Raw genomic sequence first — 23,594 nt, 5'->3', positions numbered from 1 at the left:
TCCATTTTTCTTCAAACTCAATGGGTTCCAAGTCGAAGATCCCAAACAACTCCGCATATCCGCTCAACAAAGTCCGTCTCCTTACAAATCTGTGACTCAACTTTATCGGTAAGTTTTTTCATTATATGCCACATGCGAGCGATGTCTTGCTTGCTTGAATACAGAACGCACCCCGAGTTTAATTGCCGGATCTTGATCAGTAAGAATGCACTGAGGTTCCTTGTTGCCCATACAATCAAGGAACTTCTTAAGCACCCAAATGAATGACCCATCGTTCTCATGATCGACAAGTGCGCAGAAGAAAAGTCACGATTTTTTGTGGTTGTCAACACCATGAAATGGGGTGAAGGCCATGCGGTACTTGTTAGTACCGTAAGTAGGATCAAAGGTGATGGTGTCCCCAAACAAGGAATAATTCATTCTTGCTTGTGCATCTGCCCAAAAGAGTTTAGCCAAACAATTATCCTCATCAACTTGGTAAGCATAGTAAAAGCCATCTTGCGTTTGAGAAAGCGCCTTTAAATAATCGAGAATCATGTCAAGATCATTCTCACCTATATAACATTTAATATTTCTTTTGAAGTTCTTGAAATCTGTGAGAGATGCACCAATGTTTGCATACCCATTTGATTGTTCCGCCAGAATTCTAAAAGTCCTGGTAGCCCCGATGTTGAGTTTACAATTGTTAACAATTGTCTGCTTCATGTAAAGGTTAAGTGTTCTTACGTTTTTCTGGAATTCCCGTTCTTTGAGTGAGCAGAGCTTGTGATTATGACCTTCATAAAACGTATCAATAGCATACCCTATTAGCTCCTTAAGGTCATTGAATACAAAGACAAAACCGTATTTTTGCCTTGCAACCAAATCTTGTTATTTTTGTTTTCTTTGGCTCTACTGAGACCTTTTCCTCTTTTTTTTTTCTCTTCTCGTGTTTTCAAATTCAACAACAGGTTTGAGTTTTTTGCGATCCTCTTTGAATCCATGTCTATTGCAGACCATTGATTTTTTGTCTATCAAACCATCACGGAATCTTGTTTGTGTGTACTTCCTTGGTATGAAACCACAAGCCACAAAGATATAAATTGTAAAACTCTATTGCCTCCTCCAAACTTACAAACATTAACCCCAGAGTAGGTTTGAAACCATTTTCTACCATCCTATTCCACTCCTCACCGCCACCTGGAGTATATCTCAATCCCAGGATTATGGATAGTATTTTCTCCTGTTTCGACGCAACAAAGGGGTGTAGAAAAAGTTGTTGCATTGGTAGTATTAATTTCAATGCCTGGAAACATTAAAACAGAGAAACTGTTATGGTATTATTAATTTCAATATCTTAGATTCTATACAAAACAAAACAATACAACCTCTGCAGCAGCAGCTTATTTTAACGTTATTTTTCGATTATTGTATTATACAAATACAATTATTCTATCGAGAGAGGGAGTGTTTTAATGAAATTGGTAGCCTAGTCCACTACAATACACACACGCTTATTTTAATGTAGTATTAAAGTTATTTCATTATTAAAGAGTAGTTATTGTAAGGATTTTTTGGTCAGATCCTATAAAGTAGTATTTATTATGAAAAAAACAATCTCTGTTACAGCAATTATTTTAACGTTATAATGCAGTTATTGTATTATACAAATGCAATTATTCTATCAGAGAGGGGAGGGTTTTAGTGAAATTGGTAGCCTAGTCCACCACAATGCACACACAGTTATTTTAATGTAATATCAAAGTTATTTCATTATTAAAGAGTAGTTATTGTAAGGATTTTTTTGTCGATCCTATAAAATAGTATTTATTTTGAAAAACACAATCAGGCAACAATTTATTTTAACGTTATAATGCAGTTATTGTATTATACAAATGCAATTATTCTATCAGAGAGGGGAGGGTTTTAGTGAAATTGGTAGCCTAGTCCACCACAATGCACACACAGTTATTTTAATGTAATATCAAAGTTATTTCATTATTAAAGAGTAGTTATTGTAAGGATTTTTTTTGTCAGATCCTATAAAATAGTATTTATTTTGAAAAACACAATCTGTGCAACAGCAATTATTTTAACGTTATAATGCAGTTATTGTATTATACAAATGCAATTATTCTATCAGAGGGGGGAAGGGTTTTAGTGAAATTGGTAGCCTAGTCCACCACAACGCACACACAGTTATTTTAATGTAGTATTAAAGTTATTTCATTATTAAAGAATAGTTATTGTAAGGATTTTTTTTGTCAGATCCTATAAAATAGTATTTATTATGAAAAACACAATCAGTAAATGAAAGAATTATTTTAACGTTATAATGCGATTATTGTATTATACAAATGCAATTATTCTATCGAGGGGGAAGGGTTTTAGTGAAATTGGTAGCCTAGTCCACCACAATGCACACACAGTTATTTTAATGTAATATCAAAGTTATTTCATTATTAAAGAGTAGTTATTGTAAGGATTTTTTTGTCGATCCTATAAAATAGTATTTATTATGAAAAACACAATCAGTAACAAAGAAATTATTTTAACGTTATAATGCGATTATTGTATTATACAAATGCAATTATTCTATCGAGAGGGGGAAGGGTTTTAGTGAAATTGGTAGCCTAGTCCACCACAATGCACACACGGTTATTTTAATGTAATAACAAAGTTATTTTAATACTGTAAGGCGCTTATTGTATTATTGTAATCCAATTATTCAAATACTAGATATTGAATGATATCATGAATGAAAACCTACATGCAATTACGCTTTAAACTTTACATGCAATTACTTGTTATGAAAACAATATGAAAACAACTTACATGCAATCGATAATTTGAACAAAAAACTTATCAACGTAATAACAACAGTTTTTATATCAAAGATTATGTCACAAATTTATACCTGAATTCATCGTTGTTTGATTATCAAAGATTATTATCAATCATAGTAAGCGTTTGATCGTCAATTCAAAGATCGTTGAAGCTGAATTTTATTAGAAAAACACGTAAATTATGGCGAGAATTTGTTATTTGATTCAATTATCAAATTATTCGATTATTAAATCGAAATAGGGAAGAAATATCAATACCTTGATCGAATTTGAAGAATTAGGGTTTTCAGAGAATTGTGGATCAAATTTCGAAAAATTGATGAACAAATTGATAGTTTTAATTGAAAGAATCAAAATAATGAACGAATTGTTGATCAAATTTGAAGAATCGATGAATTTTCTTGATCAAATTTGTTGATCAAAATTTGAAGAACTGATGAAAAAATTCGGTTGATTTTTTGATGAAACAGTGTTTTATCAAGAGAGAGGGAAAGGGGAGAAAGAGAGAGAAAGCGGGGCGATTATGACGGCTAGATTTTTGATAATTGGGTTTTGTCAACTCATTTGCTTATATATGCGGGGGAAACTCACGAAAAGTGGCAAACTCACCGGATCTTGCCTCTATATATATATATATATATATATATATATATATATATATATATATATATATATATATATATATATATATATATATATATATATATATATATATATATATATATATATCGTGAGTTTGGTTCTTATGGTGAGTTGTGAGTTTGGAAAATCTAAGCCATTAGATGAAAGGAAATAAATGGTTGAGATTCAATACACAAAACATACGCAGCTCATTAGCAAAGCATGAAAGGCTCAAAACATAACCCAATTAAAAAATCTTTCATCAACTACTCAATAAACCCAAACAAAAAATCCCAATTTGTGGAAGAACCGTAATAAGAAAAACCCAAAGATCTTTATTTGATTTCAAGAAAATCATCTCAATCTCCGCAATTTTGTATTCAGATCGTCTTAAGTGAACCTGAATGAATTCCATTACTGAATTCTCCAATTCCTCTTCGTTTCTGACATTTTCAGCGATATCAATATCAGTCACAACGGAGAATCAATCATTTAATCAATGTAATTTTCGTTACTTGCTTTTTGATTTAGTGATGTTTTTGCACTTTCAAGTTCATCCCCATCCTCGTCCCCATCCCGTTTCGACAATGGCCTCTCCTATCTTTGACGCGCACACGACTACCAAGGAGCCGCACGGTGGCTTGTATTTGAGTCCATAGCTTGATTTTTGAGACGGGTCTACCTTGAATTGAGCGGGTCCATCTTGAATCCGAGTGAATTAGCATTGACCCGACTTCTCCTCTGCATTTCTTCATCCCCACTAAACTAAAAGAATAAGCTAACTCAATGTTTTCCCGCCCAAATGCATTCCCCTATAAGTTGGCCTATTTATTTTTGTCAAATCTTAATTCACTACAATTCAATACATTAGTGGGCCAACGAAAAATTCAATGTGTAAGTATAATTTTTTCTGTAAAACAAGAAACTCGGTGGGCCCCAAACATTGATATTTTGTATTAATGTTACCTTATTTAATAATAATAGAATTTCCATAACTATATGCGTAATCTTTGGGCACAAATAAAATATTCAAGATCCTATATTTCTATACACAGAAAAGTTCTAGCTCCGAACATTATAGTGTTTGTATAAAGTATAATATAGATTATAGAGTATAATTAATACAAATAAAATCTCCAAAATCTTATGATGTATAAATAATTTTTTGTCATTTTAAATAATGTACAAAAATTAGCTATGATGTATAAATAAATTTTGACATTGAAGCTGAATTTTATTAAATCTAAGTAAAAAACCAACTGATTATATAAATAAAATGTGTCAACTTCGCTCTTTTTAATCTTTCCATCTTATACAACTATACAAGCTAACGTGTTTTAATGTCCAATATAAAAATGTGATATTATTATTGTTATTTTGTGATTTTTTATATATTTTCTTCGTAAAAATTTAGGATGCTATCATTATTTTTAATAATAAAAATAGGTTCACACAAAAATAATTTAATTTGAAAGTCCTTTGAATAATAAACTTTTTTTTTTATAATAGTACTAACATTATAATCAGTATTCAGTACATTAAAACATACTATTATAACTACAACTCATTTATGTAAAAATTAAGGCTCAATTAATTTAACTCTCATAAATGTTGTGCTTTAGCACGGGATCTCAACTATTTCTTATCAACTACAGCTTCAATTTAGCCACGCTTGAGATCGCTTCCGATACCGGAATCGGCAAATGTTAGCTTCGAAGCTGGGCAGCTTGATTAGCGATGGTGGTGATGAATTAGTGAGCTCCGATGTCGGAGTTTGGTCCGACATCCCCCAGATGACCGTGTATTCTGCTATTATGAGTATTCCTACCTGAAAAATTATTGATTGAATATAAATGTGAAAGTTTTGGAGGTGATCAAACATTTTTTTTTTTAGTCGACTCATTACAGTGACAAATGAATTCTTGGGTAGATCATAATCTTCTTGGTTTTGGTCGATAGCAGAGTTGCTGTTTGAAGTGATTGTAAGCATTTTGGGGTTTTTTTTCGTCCTCATACAACTGTATGGAGTAATTGGTTTTACAAACTAACATTAATGTTGTGAATCAGTGATAAATGCTCAATGGTGCCTTTCATTGATTCTGAAATTAGACAGTAACCTGTCGGGCCGTCAATGTTGTTATATCTTGTAGAAGTGTAGAACTGAGTGAACCTACACCCCTTGTTGAGTATTGCTGATTGGTTGCGATTATCTCTTAACCATAGTAGAAGTATTTATTACGACTTACGAGTAGTATGTACTTCAAAAGCTGCAACTTCCATTTTGGATTTACGATCTTGAACGTTGAGGTTGGCGACCACAAATTCCAGGGGTACTTCCAACAACTCCAAGGAACAGTGGCTAATTAACACCAGAATAACAGCAAAATAACATGTGAGGAAAAAAAATCAAAGTAGTAAAAAAAATCTAAGTGACACCGGAATAATATCACAATAACAGCAGAATAATAATAACAGCACAATAACAGCACAATAACACATGGTAAAAAAAGAGTAAAAAATTCAAAGTAGTTAAAAAAATCAAAGTGGCACCGGAATAACATCACAATAACACCAGAATAACAGCACAATAACATGCGGTAAAAAAAAATTAAAAAAATCAAAGTAGTAAAAAAAATCAAAGTGACACCGGAATAACATCATAATAACAACAAAATAACAGTATAATAACAGCACAATAACACGTGGTAAGAAAAAGAAAAAAAATCAAAGTCGTAAAAAAATTCAAAGTGACAGCAGAATAACATCACAATATCAGCGGAATAACAATAACAGCACAATAACAGTACAATAACACGTGGTAAAAAAAAGAGAAAAAAAAATCACAATAACACTAGAATAACAGCACAATAACACGCGGTAAAAAAAAAAAGTAAAAAAATCAAAGTAGTAAATAAAATCAAAGTAGTAAAAAAATCAAAGTGACACCGGAATAACGTCACAATAACAACATAATAACAGTAGAATAGCAGTAGAATAACAGCACAATAACACGTGGTAAAAAAAAGAAAAAAAATCAAAGTCGTAAAAAAATCAAAGTAACAGCAGAATAACATCACAATAACAATGAATAACAATAACAAAGACAATAACAACACAACTACATGTGGTAAAAAAAAAAGAAAAAAAAAATCAAAGTCGTTAAAAAATCAAAGTAAAAAAAAAGCACAATAACAACCTAATAACACGAGGTAAAAAAATAAGAGAGAAAAAATTGAAGTAAAAAAAAATCTGGTACAAAAAGAAAAAGAAAAAAAGGTAACATAATGAGAAAATTAGAGAAAAAGATAAGAGAAAAAAAAAATCAAAGTTGTAAAAAAAAAAGCATAATAACACGAGGTAAAAAAAAGGGGATAAAAAAATTAAAGTAAAAAAAAAAAGAGTAGCACTAGAAAAAAGAGAAAATAAGTAAATGACAGTGATTTTATATGACAGGTAAGATTAGATCTTGACCATTCATCTCTAATATAATTTAGTGGCTGAGATTTCCAAGCACAAACTCATGACTCACCATAAGAAACAAAACTCACAAGAACCTAACTCTCTCTCTCTCTCTCTCTCTCTCTCTCTCTATATATATATATATATATATATATATATATATATATATATATATATATATATATATATATATATATATATATATAGATAGATAGATAGATAGATAGATAGATAGATAGATAGATAGATAGATAGATAGATAGATATAGGATCTTGAGAGTTTGGTTTCTTATGGTGAGTTGTGAGTTTGTGCTTTGATGAAATTTCAACCACTAGATTATATTAGAGATGAATGACTAATATCTACTCTAACATGTCATATAAAACCACTGTCATTATTTTTTCTTTTTTTCTAGTGCTACTCTTTTTTTTTACTTTAATTTTTTTATCTCCTTTTTTTTCCTCGTGTTATTATGCTTTTTTTTACAACTTTGATTTTTTTTTTCTCTTATGTTTTTCTCTAATTTTCTCATTATGTTACCTTTTTTTTCTTTTTCTTTTTGTACCAGATTTTTTTTTTACTTGAAATTTTTTTTTCTCTTATTTTTTTTTGTCTCGTGTTATTATGCTTTTTTTTGATAACTTTGATTTTTTTCTCTAGTTTTCTCATTGTGTTACCTTTTTTTCTTTTTCTTTTTGTACCAGCTTTTTTTTTACTTGAATTTTTTTTACCTAGTGTTATTATGCTTTTTTTTTACTTTGATTTTTTTTACGACTTTGATTTTTTTTACCACATGTTATTGTGCTGTTATTGTTATTCCGCTGTTATTGTGATGTTATTCTGCTGTCACTTTGACTTTTCTTACGACTTTGATTTTTTGTTTTTTTTACCACGTGTTATTGTATTGTTATTCTACTGTTATTCTGCTGTTATTGTGATGTTATTCCGGTGTCACTTTGATTTTTTTACTATTTTGACTTTTTTTACTACTTTGATTTTTTACTCTTATTTTTACCGCATGTTATTGTGCTGTTATTCTGGTGTTATTGTGATGTTATTCCGGTGCCACTTTGATTTTTTTTACGACTTTGATTTGTTTTTCCTTTTTTTGTTTTATCCCGTGTTATTGTGCTGTTATTCTACTGTTATTCTGATGTTATTCCGGTGTCACTTTGATTTTTTTAACTACTTTGATTTTTTAGTCTTTTTTTTACCGCGTGTTATTGTGCTGTTATTGTGGTGTTATTGTGATGTTATTCCGGTGTCATTTTGATTTTTTTACGACTTTGATTTTTTTTCTTTTTTTTTTTACCACCTGTTATTCTGCTGTTATTCTACTGTTATTCTGCTGTTATTGTGATGTTATTCCGGTATCACTTTGATTTTTTTCCTACTTTGATTTTTTTACTCTTTTTTTACCGCATGTTATTGTGCTGTTATTCTGGTGTTATTGTAATGTTATTCCGGGAAAAAAAACTTATTCACAGATCGATCACTGACCTCCTAATATAGTAATCAATTAACTCAAACAAAATCCTCGATAGGAAACGAAACCGATAATCGACAAAAGTAGAAATAAAACAAAACAAAAGAGAAGAAAGATGAAACTACTTGAGAATGCGAAGATCGGAAATAGTACGAGGCAACTTAATTTGACCATATTGAGCAGCAGGCATTCTCCAAAAAATGAAAAACAATCCACAAACAAACACCACAAACACCGCCGTAGCAATCACCACTTCGCCGGTTTTAATCGAATGCCTACTTTCTATTTTCGACTTTCATATACCGCGTCTTCATCTTATTCATCGGATTCTGTCTAACCTTCTTTATTTACGACTACTCCGGAGTTGCTGACGACGTTTAAGATTTTGATAATGCTGGATTTTCTCAATCTGTTGGCTTTTAGATGAACTATCGCATTGATACAGTAGTTCGAGAAATTAAGGATTTAATTACCTCCGTAAGGATCATTGAAATACAACATCTTTGTGATAAGTCACTACAAATCTCGAGTTATTACCATCATTTTTGTGAGTAAAACGCTCAAAAGACGCTTAGGAAATACAGCATGTGTAACATAGGCGCTAACCTTCGCTGCACCATGTGCTTTCAATACCTTCTGAAAGATCAAACATGAAGTCAAGATGTAAAACTAATGAAAGAAATAAAAAAATCAAAATTTCCCTTCCACACAATCTCAACCTTCATTACTTTGTATAACAATGGTCAAATCGGGATCGGTATTGAAACCGATTGAAATGGTGAGGTCCGAGGCTATGAATCGACGAGCTATGAATCGAGCTTGATTACCTCAAAGGGACCGTCATCACCATCAGGATCAATAAAGCTAGAAAATAGCAATTCAATGGCCGCCATTGATACTACGATTTCATCATGTTGATTGACTTCGAAGAAGTTGCACCACCAACTCATCGACTAGGAGAAAAGCGTGATTTATCTGTTGCTTGACCACTCAAAAAGACAAATTAGTTGAGCAATAATAGATGAAAGGGAATAGAAATTGATGAATTGTTTATTAATTGTTAATTGTAGAAATTGAGAAGCTGCTACTTTATTTTCCCCAAATGCTAGGGTTGTCTAATGTATTTTTTTGGCTGGAATGGAGGAGTAAAGAGGACGAACGAGATTTTTTTGGGCTTTGATTTTTTTATTTCATCTTGGCCGTTGTTTTCCTTTAATCTAATGGTCCAGATTTTCCAAACTCACAACTCACCGTAAGAACCAAACTCACGAGATCCCGCCTATATATATATATATATATATATATATATATATATATATATATATATATATATATATATATATATATAGAGTCAAGATCCGGTGAGAACGGTCACTCGGTGAGAACGGTGAGAACAAACCTCATCCCTTAGATTAAGTGAAATCAACGGCTGAAAATATTTTCAATTAAACTCAATATTTAATTAAAACCCATCAAACCATTAACCACCCCCTCTGCTTCCTTCGTCTTATTGAAATCCCCAACCCCATTTTTTTAACTAAGACAAATCAATTTTTGTTCACCATTATTAGCGATAAAGTTATCCCACATTAACACTATCACCATCTCCTTCTTCACCTATCGCCAAGCAGCAGTCCGGCGTTCAATACGCAGGCGACTTTGTCTCTCTGCCTGACACTTCTCCTCTTCTTATTCCTCTCTACTCGTCTTCGACTCCCGCGCAAACGCCGGCGTATCACCGACGAAAGGACAAGGCATTGATTTGGATGGTCTTCATCAGCCACGTCGTCTGAGGTTGTTGAAAATATCGACAGAGTCGTCTGTTGAGTTGGTCGTTATTGTCTTTCGAAACAATGTATCTACACCGTATTTTTATGTATCTACAAACTATTCCTATGTATCTACGGCATTAATACACAAAAATTGTTCCTAGATACAATAAAAGTGCTTTGAGATACATCACTGTGAGTAGTAGATACACTAAATTACTATTAGATTAATAGAATGTGTCGTAACTCTTAACAATGGCGTTTCCTTATGTAATACCCGGTATTTTAATATGATATTATATTAGGCCGAGTTACCAGCTGGGTCGTGTAGTGTATTTGTGACTCGGGTAATTATGTGACTCGGGTTTTAATTAATCTAACTAGGCTAGGCCCGTATCGTCTTAATAGCACCTATCCTATATGTATAACCCATCTAACCAAATCCTAATCTCCCTATCACCATATTCTTTTTAACCATGAGAAAAGAGAGAAAAGAGAGAAGAGGGAGCCGTGTGTGAAGGGAGCCGCGTGAGGAATTGCGAGGCGATTTCTCAGCCTATTCTCATCCTATTTCGTAAGTAGACTATCCTATTACCTCTTTATTCAATTATTAGCATAATTATAGTAGTATTGGGATAGTTTTCGTAACCCTAGAATTGGTTTGGGGGTTTTTGATTATAAATTGTATGAGATAAATGAATGGAATAGTTACAGCAATTTACAGATTCGTTGGTCTGTGTTATTTGAGTGTTTTACCTGCCTTAAAGCCGTGGGATGCAAAAAGTTAAAGAAGAGACTCATATTTATTCCAAGCCTAGTTTATGCCTGTGAAAATTGGTAGCATTTCACCGCGTAGTTTTTCCTGAAGAAATTATTTGTGAACGTCTATCTAAAAAGTCCGCAAATCAGTAGAGGCTGAAAGATTACTTCTAAAATATAATTTAGATATTGAATTGGTGCTGGGTCTTTTTCATATATTTAATTTAAAGAGTTTAGATGAGTTAGGCGTTGGTTTTACTTAAGAATCATTTGTCAAACTCGTTTTATGAATCAATACTTTTTATGCAACGGTTTCTGTCAGGTTTTGGAAATCAGTCTGAAAACCCTTGATAAGTTTGGAATTTGAGAAAAACACGTTAGATATAAATTGTAGCTAAGACTCATGGGGTTCCAATTCAATTGTCCTTGCATCAATTCGAATTTTCTGGAATTAGTTATTCATTTTATACCGAGTCTGCCATGAGCAGGAAAATCAGGAAAAGTCGTGTTTGTTCTTTAAATTGATATTCCTATTAAGTTATGATGAGTCTAGGTTATGTGCATGATTAATTGACTGAGTAGATGGTAATTATACATAATTATGTTATGCAGGTGATGGATAAGTGAAGGATCATAAGTGATTGCTTGTGTGTGCTTGGATTGCGAAAAGGTAGGGAAATACACTTGACTTATTATCGTTGATGTTGAATTGTGTTGATTTGTTTGTGTTTCGTATGACCAAACTGTGAACGTTGACTTGCTTCGTGGCTGTTGATTTACGTTATGATTCATATCTTTGGAAGGTGATTGACTGAATTGATCGTATTGAGTATGTTATCACAACATTTGGTAACCGGCATGATTTTATGATTGATCAGTTCAAAGATATATATATTGTGTTGCATTAATTTCTTTTGAGCATTCATATGCATTGGAGATGGAGGATGTTGTGGTGATGTGGTGTGGTGAAGATGATGTTGTGATAAGGCCCAGGCGGGTTCTGCAGACTTGCCCTGGTGTCCTCAACAAGGAAATGGCGATCGGCTACGATCGATATATAGTCTCTTGAGGGATCGGTATGGTTGGGTGTTCCGGGTTATGAGATATGAGTTGAGATGGAGATGGAGGTGACGGAGGAGCATGCATATCATATTTTGTTGTTTCATTGTATTCCCTACTCAACCTCGTGGTTGACCACTGTGTTTGTGAACACCGTGACGATCCAAATATTGGGGAGCGGGCTTGACAGGTTTATGAGATAGGTGGGAGCTTGATGGGCGTGAGACACTGGATCGAAAAACTTAGTAGCTAGATCATCATTTAGAAGACTTTCACTTTCATTTATGTATGTTCCTTGTAATTTGATGTAAAAGCGGTTTTGTAATAATTAAGTTAAAGTAATTATATATTTTGCCTTGGAGTTTAATTTGTTATTCACTACCTCGGGAAACCGAGATGGTAACAGTCCGGTTTATTAGGGAATGTCTTGCTAAAGGCTCCTTCATAAATCGGGGTGTTAGAAAGTGGTATCAGAGCGAACGATCCTCAGGCCTAAACCAATGAACCCAATGAACGTAGGATGTGTCTAAATAAAATGAACCCCTGGGAATAAACCGTTAGGAGCTCACAATGCGGTTAAGAAGGCGCCCTTAATACGTGCTCTTTTGCCCTCTTAGTTTTGAACCAGGTAACCCGATAGAAAATTGAGTGAATGGGGTAGTTAGAAGGAAAACCTTGGATATAATCGAGTTGATGTATACCTTGAGACCCATATATTCTAACCATTCTGCAGGACAACGTCACGGTAAGTATTTTGTATGAATGATGACGTGATCATATGATGTTGTGGAGATGAGAAATAATTTTTCGTGTTCAGATTGATAATCAATGAAGTGTTGGATTGTGGTAATCGTGAGCGTGAAAATAATTGCGAATTGATGATATTTATCTGGATGGATGTGAATGACGTGTTGATAGTGCTATTATGTCTAGTGATATGCGGTTATGTGATCCCGAAGCCATGCTAGTATAGTATTGTGATAGTAATCAGAAACACTATTGAATTGCTTGTTTCTAGTCATAGCAATCGTGATTTAGATGTAAGGAGTAGATCGAGATGCGAAGGGATTCTATGGGATAGATGTTTATGTAAGTACAAACTGTGAGATTTAAGTTGGGATGGGTTAGTATACATAGTATGTTCATAAGAGCTTGTAACATAGTAAAGAATGACCTAGTCTTTGAAACTCGTTTTGTTTGATTTTACTCTTTAATTGACCTTACTGCCATTTCTTTTCTGTTTATTGCCTATGGATGAAAATTTTGTGAGAGATAGCCTCGTGAGTTAGTATTCATTTGGCATTAGTTTCATGCTTATAGGATATATGGATTAGGAGTAATAAATATTTTAGTGGGCTGTGGTCAGGAAGTTCCTGTGCAGTGATGTTTCGACCAACGATTTTGTAAAAATCCTCATTTAAATTGTATTAATAATTTTTGCATAATTCCAACTCCATCGTTCATAAGATTCGCATATGTTTTCAAATTGATAAGCCACGAAAATTTTTGATGTCTCTATATTAAATGGTAAGTTTTGCAAACTGACCCAAGTTTCGGACCAATTGCTGTCACATACTTGTTTGGACCAACTGAGTTGTAGAATCCTTTAAAAATTGAATTCTTGAGCTTTGGACCTCATTCTTTTTCTCACGAATTATTAACTCTCTGTATGTTATAAAAAGTAATATAACTCAAGTTTTCGTTGAACGGTTATTTATTCGTGATTTTTTTGGAAGTTACAACGTGAATCATAACTTTTAAAATGTGAATGCTATGTTGAGTTTTCATGCAGTTGTTCGATTATTTCATGAGCCTTATTAATGTGAAATTATAGTGTCCTTATATGATGATAGTAGCACACATATTCATTGGTTATGTATCTTAACTAGTGATAAAAAAATTAAAGTTTAGTTTATAACATTGTTGGCATGATAGTATGGGTGAAATTGAATAGCTTAATTTGATTCTTAATCGAGGGTGAAATATTTTATACGAGTCCAGTTGTTTGCATATTTTATGCTTGGCATGTTATAATATCTCTGGTGTGTTCATCATATTTGTATAGTGGTCGGATATATATAAATATAAAACTATATTGTCATATCTTGGTAAAGTTGGTGGCGTTAAATGTTAACTTGATTGTTCTAATATACTCGCATGAATATTTATAATAATTATGTTCAAATGTTTACACATGGATGGTAGTAATGAGTATGTCTAAATGTTCACACATGTAGGATGTCATCTGAGTTCTAATGTCTTTTATGTGAGTCTGTGTGCCTATAGTTATACTTATTACTTTCATTGCATTAATTTATTTTAGTTGAACCTAAACTTATGATATGATAATAAAATAGTGTTGTTGCTCCTTATTGGATATGTTCATAGTTGTATTGTCATGAAATGCTATGGTGATTGTTGCAATTGTCACGATATTTGAAATATAGTTTGATATAGTTACGATATAGTTACGATATTTGAAATATATTCTCGAACCGTCACTATGAATTATAATGAGATAACCCTTTGATGATTCACATGTTATGCGTATGTTTAAATGATAGTCGTTATAGTTACGTTTAATTGAGCCGCGAGTTGCCTATTTGTTCAAACCGTGCAAACCAGAGAACTTGTTCACCTTGCTAATCTTTTGTCATAGATAATGTTTTACAAGTTATATGATGGTATATGTACATGTTTAAGTTGTTTATGCGATATCTTTTATTTTGCTGAAAATGAATTATACTGAGTTGATGGATACAATTGAATGGTATGGTTGCTAAAATGTTAAACATATGTGTGATATGGAAGTAATTTTGTTGTTATTGTGAATCATATAACCATTAATACTCAATTGTAATTTCAGTTGTTTGACTTCTACATTATTAAGTTAATTACTCATGACGCCTTACGATCGATGGTTCCGTAAGGAGTTTAACAGGGAATTTTATAATGTGCCTCCGATCTAAACTAATAATCTTCTTATATTGACTATATGGTTAGACTATTGTCTAGTTCTTATGACGTGATAAATCGTTTTAAAATTTAACATGTGATTGAGTTGGTACTTATACTTTTGTGTGACCATGCAACCCGTGATAAATAGATCTGTAATAAAGAGGTAAAATTTTGATTGAACACAGTTAATTTGTAGTTACTTGCTTTACATCATGGTACGAATCGTATGCTTTGCTGAGACGTCACCAGGGAATGTGTACTATCTAAAAGGTCTCCGATTAAATGTTGTAGTCGTGTTAGCCGTGAATATAACTGAGTAAAGAAGTGCAACTAAAATCCTGATGTTGAGGTAATAGTCGTTCATTAGTAAAGATAGGACTGAAATGAATAAGATGAACCTGTAAATTACGAAATATGAGTCGACATCTAAGCTTGTATTGTTTGAAGGAATTGAGTTAAGTTTATCTGATTTTGAGTTAAATGGATTCTATGGACGACTCTGTTATAAGATTTATGTTAAGAAAGTTATTCACCGTCCAGTATGAAAGTAAAAGCTTTGAAAATGAAGTTAAATTTTGTCGTGTGAGTATAAATTCGGAATGAGATTTACAGCCAGTGTCTGGTTGTATGGTTTCATGATATTTGCTAGTCTGGGGGAATGAAGCTAGAACGGAGTCACAAATAGTGGGTTAATTTAGTCATGTTGTTCGTTCATGTAGTGAATTAGTGGGTTGTGGTTAGTTACGAATGTCAAAACGGGAAATGTAATGTGGTGATTTAAGTGAGTTGTGTGTTAACATGGTATGTTGATATTAGCATGATATGTAATGAATATTTGTAAAATTGGTGTAGTTAAATACATTTAATCTTTTATGTCATGGTGTTGGGTGCAGTTTAAATATATTTAACACCAAGAATGAAATTTTATGTATGATAGTATTGTATGTTAACTTTCCAATATCGCCGTTTACTCGCTTGACTGACTCGACCAATAAGCTTGTAAAATTTGCCAATCAATGTGCATTCGTCATTCGTCATTCGACCAATATTTCTTGGAAAATATCTTTGTTTGACATGAACCATATGTGAGCACCTAAGCATCTTCATCTTTGTAACCTGAGTAGTAATGTATAAATTAGATTGACAAGCAGATCCTGTGAATGTTATTGCATGTATTGATTGATATGAAGAGTGTTTAGATTAATACTGAAATGTCTTAAGTTATTCAACATGGCTTTTGCTCCGATCCGTGGCGATGTCTTTGTCAGAAAGCAAAGAATCGTAGCTTCCTTGAGAGAGCTTGTATATTGATTGTCTTTAGTAGGGATTAGTTAACTTGAACGTGAGTTGTGAATCTTTTATCCTCTTTCGATTGTTAGCGATAGTTTGAGAACTTTTGTTATAATAATGAAGGTTACGGGGACGTAACCATGTTTAAGGAGGGTAGGATTGTAAAATCTTTATACTTTCATGTGTGATTTCTCAGTTTGGCTATATTGGTTATGCGTTGTGTGGGTTATGTTGGAGTGTTACATGATGTGTTTCTGTTATGGTTAAACTTCGGGGACGAAGTTTATTTTAAGGAGGGTGGAATGTAATACTGCGTTTAATATTCAATTTGGTGGGTGCCTTACATACTTTTGTATATGCGTTTCATAATTCGTTTGCGTTGGTTGGTAGAGAGGATAAACTTCGGGACGAAGTTTCTTTTAAGGAGGGTAGACTGTAATACCCGGTATTTTAATATGATATTATATTAGGCCGAGTTACCACCGGGTCGTGTAGTGTATTTTTGTGACTCGGGTAATTATGTGACTCGGGTTTTAATTAATCTAACTAGGCTAGGCCCGTATCGTCTTAATAGCACCTATCCTATATGTATAACCCATCTAACCAAACCCTAATCTCCCTATCACCATATTCTTTTTAACCATGATAAAAGAGAGAAAAGAGAGAAGAGGGAGCCGTGTGTGAAGGGATCAGCGTGAGGAATTGCGAGGCGATTTCTCAGCCTATTCTCATCCTATTTCGTAAGTAGACTATCCTATTACCTCTTTATTCAATTATTAGCATAATTATAGTAGTATTGGGATAATTTTCGTAACCCTAGAATTGGTTTGGGGGTTTTTGATTATAAATTGTATGAGATAAATGAATGGAATAGTTACAGCAATTTACAGATTCGTTGGTCTGTGTTATTTGAGTGTTTTAACTGTCTTAAAGCCCTGGGATGCAAAAAGTTAAAGAAGAGACTCATGTTTATTCCAAGCCTAGTTTATGCCTGTGAAAATTGGTAGCATTTCACCGCGTAGTTTTTCCTGAAGAAATTATTTGTGAACGTCTATCTAAAATGTCCGCAAATCAGTAGAGGCTGAAAGATTACTTCTAAAACATAATTTAGATATTGAATTGGTGCTGGGTCTTTTTCATATATTTAAGTTCAAGAGTTTAGATGAGTTAGGCGTTGGTTTTACTTAAGAATAATTTGTCAAACTCGTTTTATGAATCAATACTTTTTATGCGACGGTTTCTGTCAGTTTTTGGAAATCAGTCTGAAAACACTTGATAAGTTTGGAATTTGAGAAAAACACGTTAGATATAAATTGTAGCTAAGACTCATGGGGTTCCAATTCAATTGGACTTGCATCAATTTGAATTTTCTGGAATTAGTTATTCATTTTATACCGAGTCTGCTAGGAGCAGGAAAATCAGGAAAAGTCGTGTTTGTTCTTTAAATTGATATTCCTATTAAGTTATGATGAGTCTAGGTTATGTGCATGATTAATTGACTGAGTAGATGGTAATTATATATAATTATGTTATGTAGGTGATGGATAAGTGAAGGATCATAAGTGATTGCTTGTGTGTGCTTGGATTGCGAAAAGGTAGGGAAATACACTTGACTTATTATCGTTGATGTTGAATTGTGTTGACTTGTTTGTGTTTCGTATGACCAAACTGTGAACGTTGACTTGCTTCGTGGCTGTTGATTTACGTTATGATTCATATACTGGAAGGTGATTGACTGAATTGATCGTATTGAGTATGTTATCACAACATTTGGTAACCGGCATGATTTTATGATTGATCAGTTCAAAGATATATATATTGTGTTGCATTAATTTCTTTTGAGCATTCATATGCATTGGAGATGGAGGATGTTGTGGTGATGTGGTGTGGTGAAGATGATGTTGTGATAAGGCCCATGCGGGTTCTGCAGGACTTGCCCTGGTGTCCTTAGTCAAGTGCGAGTGGCGGATCGGCTCACCGTCGATATATAGTCTACCAGGGATCGGTATGGTCTGGTGTTCCGGTTATGAGATATGAGTTGAGATGGAGATGGAGGTGACGGAGGAGCATGCATATCATATTTTGTTGTTTAATTGTATTCCCTACTCAACCTCGTGGTTGACCCTGTGTATTCGTGAACACCTGTGACGATCCAAATATTGGGGAGCAGGCTTGACAGGTTTATGAGATAGGCTGGGAGCTTGATGGGCATGAGACACTGGATCAGAAAACTTAGTAGCTAGATCATCATTTAGAAGACTTTCACTTTCATTTATGTTAGTTCCTTGTAATTTGATGTAAAAGAGGTTTTGTAATAATTAAGTTAAAGTAATTATATATTTTGCCTTGGAGTTTAATTTGTTATTCACTACCTCGGGAAACCGAGATGGTAACAGTCCGGTTTATTAGGGAATGTCTTGCTAAAGGCTCCTTCATAAATCGGGGTGTTAGAAAGTGGTATCAGAGCGAACGATCCTCAGGCCTAAACCAATGAACCCAATGAACGTAGGATGTGTCTAAATAAAATGAACCCCTGGGAATAAACCGTTAGGAGCTCACAATGCGGTTAAGAAGGCGCCCTTAATACGTAAAGACTTAGTATAATTATTGTAAAGAGTTATTATAATTATTGTAAAGACTTAGTATAATTATTCATTTTTTTTTCCTTTTTCTTAGGTTTCCCAAGCACATCTTTTGATGATGAAGAGGGATGTTGAGATATTTCTCCATTTGTACACGCAACGGAAGGAAGCGATGGGGAAGGAGTGTGGTTCTTCAACAGTTGAAGATTCTTCGACAGCCACTTCAGTTTCTTCGACTCCTGCTTTCATTAGTGACGATGATTCTTTGTTCACTAAATATTTCAATTTTATTTGTGAAAAAGCTGAGGAAATGAAACAGTGGGAAGTAGCGCCGTTGTATGAAAGTTTTTGTAAGGAGCATGAAAAGGGGAAGCATGAAAAGGGGGAGCATGAAAAGGGAAAAGATGAAAGGAATGGGGGTTTTGCGTTTGATCCCGAAAAATATAAGGTGGTTTATTCTCGGGAGAAAGGTAAAAATAAGGTCTCTGATGTAGCGGTTGAGAAACCGAATGAGGAGGTGCCAACTGATGACGGCATTGATAATATTGATGTTGAGAATGAAACTGTGGACTTGAGTAGTGTGGATGACGTTGTTAACAAAGTTGTCAACGAGGGTGTTGTTGGGGATAGAATCCAAGATAATTCTGTTATAAGTGCTTACCTGCTGCATTCGGGCGTTATGCCCGAGCATACGTTTTTGGGATTTGTGGTATAGGGTGTGATTTAGATTGTGAATCACCCAATCTGATGCGATTGTAGTTTCTTTTTTTTGTGCAAAGTACAAGGAGCTTTTTGCTCCTATTTTAATGCGGAGGAAGACTGTACTTGATTATTGTTTTCTGCACGATCATGACCTACGAATTGGGTAATCATTATATGTTTTTTGTCCCCTCTCTTTTTTTTTCTTTTTTTGCTAATATATCTACTATATAATTTGTTTTCATGTGGCAGGGAGGATTTGGTTGTGTTTTCATTTCATCACATGTTAACTCGAGATGACATTATTTCATTGTCTGCTAAGACTATGATCACATCGAACGTGATTGATTGCTGGTCATTCTTACTTAATGACATGCTGGTCAAGGTTGGGAAAGGGTTATCCCCCACAAGAAGTTTTTTTTGTACAAGTCATTCGGTATGTGAAATTTTTTTTATATATTTCTGTTTCAGTAAATTTACAATGGTTATGACAGTTATTCTATTGTAGTTACTTGATTATTGTAAAGTATATTAGCTGTTTTTTGATTCAGCTAAAACAGTTTTTCCTATTCTTCAATTTTCCTATTCTTCAATTTTGTTTATTGTTTCTGTGATTATTCTAATACTGTATTTTAGTTATTGTATTTATACAAGTTCAATTATTCTGTCTTTTTTTTACAAGTTACAATAATCGAGTTTTCATAATACAATAACATTGTTATTGTAATACAATAATCGATTATTGTATTACAATAACAATGTTATTGTATTATGAAAACTCAGTTATTGTATTATGAAAGCTGTTTTTGTTGTGGTAGTTATTGTAAAGCAGAATAGTAGTTATTGTATTCAGTTAACCAAGTTTTTTCATTGTGATATTTCATTTTCTCTTATCGTGTGGTAATATTTTTCATAGGCTTCTTTGTTTAAGCTTATCAAAGCTGCTGATGATGAGAAAGATTTATACAGAAAGGAAATTTCTAATGTTTGGGACACTGTCATTGAGAACAGCGAAGGTTCTCTTGACATTGGTGCCGATTTGGTAATTTTTCCAATTCTTTCTGTTCTTTCTTTCTTCTGTTGATTATTTTATTGTTGAGAACAACAAAGGTTTATGTACGTCTGTTTTATCATGCCAGGTTTTTATTCCTGTTCATTTTGGAGATCATTTTTTCTGTGTTGTTGTTAACTTTGTGGGGAAGACTGTGGACTATCTTGACAATCGTGTATATGATGATTTTGAAGATAGTATCTGGGTGTTGGCTACCAACTCTATTGTATGTACCTTATTATAAGTTTTTGTTTTCATCTACTTCTTCTAGTTATTTTTCTTGTTCTTTAGTGATGATTTTTGATTTAAAAATGTAACCAGGTTGAAATATTTGGTAGTTATCTTGTCGAGAAAGGTTTTGAAAGAGGCAGTGAGGTCCGCAATTTCAAATTTGTAAATGTGGCTTTTGGGTGGAAATCGGAAGGGTCCCAGAATTTGGATTGTGGTGTTTTTGTCATGATTCATATGATGTTTTATGCTGGGAAGTTGTTCAAATCTGAGTTGCATGACGCATTGAAAAGGATCATATATAGAGCTGAGATAGCTGCCATCTTGGTTTTAGCCAATATCAACAAAATTAGGAAAAAATTGTTGGATTTGGTTGATGATTTTACAAAGACAAAGGCACCTTTGCTGCCTGTTTTGCTTGAGAAGCGTAGGTTAGCTGAGTTGGAAGCGGCAAGGGCTGAAGCTGATGCTTTGGAAGCTCTTAGGGTTATGGCAGAGGAACCTGATGATGGTGTAGGTACTCCGGGGCCTAGGAAAAAGAGTATGCCTGGTACACCTATGAGCGCTGGGATGATTAGATCAGGCCGAGGTAGCAGACCGAACTCGATGGTCTTGGTCGCTCAATAAACGTGGCAAGCGGATACAAATCTTCTTGTTGTTTCAAAAGTTATGAGGGCTAACAGCAGATATACACGCGCTATGCCAAGCAAGAAGAAACAAGTTGTTGATTATTGTTTCTTGGATGATTACAATCTTGCAGATGAGTATGTTCATTTTTGTCCAAACTCAATGAGAAACAAGTTTGTGTGATTATTCTAATAATTGTATTCTACAAGTTCAATTATTCTATGTTTTTTTACAATTACAATAACTGAGTTTTCATAAAACAATAACTATGTTAATGTAGTACAATAATCGATTATTGTATTACATTAACATAGTTATTGTTTTATGAAAAACTCGTTTATTGTTCTTTAGTAGTTATTTTTAAATATTGTTTTTAAAATTTACTAAGCTTTTTTTTTTTTTTTTTTTAACTCCTTTGCGGTGAACTTCTTTTCATGGGGCAATGCTATCTTGGATAGGTCTGATATTCTTTCTACGAAGCCCGAAGATTACACTGAGTTGCGCGTAATAGCCGCCTGGTCGCTTGTCTTGAATTTCATGGAGGTTAAGGAGAAAGAAGCGCCGATGATGATGTTCCTTGGTACACAACATATGGTATGATCTGTTTTTCATTATTCAGTTACTGTAGAATGTTTAATCATTTATCTTCAATTTTATTAACAGTTTTATGGTATTTATAGGAAATCTTTGAAGAGATGCTAGAGCAAGCAGCGGATAGTGATGATGTAACTGACAGCCAGAAAGACAAGGTTGTGCAGTCTTGGTCCCATTTTTTAGGTGAAAATGTTGTAAACTCTGAGATCGATGTGGACCTTGTCTTCATCCCGTTGTCTTTAGAGAAGTACTACTTTTGTGTTTGTGTGAACTTTATGAACAAGACGGTTGATGTCTTTGGACCATACGTCGCATAAAGATTGGGAAAAATCCGATTTCTACAGACTTGCAAAGATTGCGATGACGTTTTTCTAACTCCCGATCATATACAAATGCTATTTTCAATCGTAATTATTGTATTCTTAACAAAGTTATTGTATTGTTTTAATCTTGTTATTGTATAGTCGTGCTTTCTAATTCTTTCTTTTTTTTGTACATGCTGTAGGTTAACTGTTTTTCTGACTTTTTGGAGACAAGGAAAACAGCAAAAGAAGGAGTTGTCATTAACACATTTACATTCGTGAATGTTGATTTTGAATGGAAAGCGACTATCAAGGGTGATAAGGAATCGGGATTTTACACAATGTTTCACATGCTCACATATGAAGGGAATCACGAGCAAGGATTGTATGTGGTTAACAAGAAATGTGAGAGGATTCCTATATGGCTTGAGATGGTTGCTATTTTGTTGATGTCAGATGTCAACGAGTCAAGAGCATCTCTTTTGGAAAAAGTGGGAACTTTCAAAGGAGTATATCGGAAGTAGAGAAAGAAGTTTTAAAATTCAAAGATTAGGGAAGAAAAGGGTTAAAACAACAGTAATTCTTTTGGTCCTTCTCGTGAAACAAATAAAAGAACAATTGATTGATTATAGATGGATTTAGCAAACAATTCTAGATGGATTTGTTCGATAATCTAATGTTTAGATAGTGTTATTGATTGTTTGAACAAATTTGATGTAGTGTCATTGATTGATGAACAAGTTAGTGTTTTTGTAATGCCTTTAAGTCATTATTGTAATATCTCTAGACAGTTATTCAAATGATCAAATGCAATTATTCTATCAGCCTTCATGTAGCTGATTATTGTAAAGCGTTTGCCCAATTATTTTAAAGCATACCTCTGATTATTTTAAAGCTCTCATGTATCTGATTATTGTAAAGCTCTTTCCCAATTATTTTAAAGCATATCCTTGATTATTGTAACAAATTGGCAAGTGCAAAGCATTATCAATTACAGTAAAGCATTATCAAATTAATATATTTATGGAAAAAAATCAGAACGATTGCGAATAAACTCAGCATCAATTATTATAAAGCATAATTGTGATTATTGTATAGTTTTCACATTATTATTGTAATAGCGCAAGGTATTATTAAATGAACAAAATCATAACAATTGCAAAAAAATTCAACATCAATTAATGTAAAGCATAACTTTGATTATTGTAAAAGTCTAACACACTTATTGTAAAGTATACCCCTGATTACTTGTAAAAAAGTCTAACACAATTATTTTGCAATCTT

At 33.3% G+C, this 23,594-nt stretch overlaps 1 protein-coding gene across 1 annotated transcript; it reads left to right on the top strand.

Moving 5' to 3' along the window:
- The first annotated feature begins 18,981 nt into the window (after positions 1-18,981).
- LOC141613403 (uncharacterized) lies at positions 18,982-21,414 on the top strand. Its single transcript, XM_074432137.1, has 6 exons — positions 18,982-19,518; positions 19,589-19,674; positions 19,761-19,944; positions 20,425-20,550; positions 20,648-20,785; positions 20,881-21,414. The coding sequence occupies exons 1-6, from the start codon at positions 18,982-18,984 to the stop codon at positions 21,412-21,414; spliced, it is 1,605 nt and encodes a 534-aa protein (XP_074288238.1).
- The last annotated feature ends 2,180 nt before the right edge of the window (positions 21,415-23,594 follow it).

Source organism: Silene latifolia, chromosome 11, assembly GCF_048544455.1.
Source record: "Silene latifolia isolate original U9 population chromosome 11, ASM4854445v1, whole genome shotgun sequence".
Lineage (NCBI taxonomy): Eukaryota > Viridiplantae > Streptophyta > Magnoliopsida > Caryophyllales > Caryophyllaceae > Silene > Silene latifolia.
This window is presented reverse-complemented; position numbering and strand designations above follow the sequence as displayed.

Coding starts and splice junctions, on each gene's coding strand:
- LOC141613403 (XM_074432137.1), top strand. CDS start 18,982: ATGGGGAAGGAGTGTGGTTCTTCAACAGTTGAAGATTCTTCGACAGCC. Junction 19,675..19,760: donor GATCATGACCTACGAATTGG/GTAATCATTATA, acceptor TTCATGTGGCAG/GGAGGATTTGGTTGTGTTTT. Junction 19,945..20,424: donor TTTTTTGTACAAGTCATTCG/GTATGTGAAATT, acceptor TATTTTTCATAG/GCTTCTTTGTTTAAGCTTAT.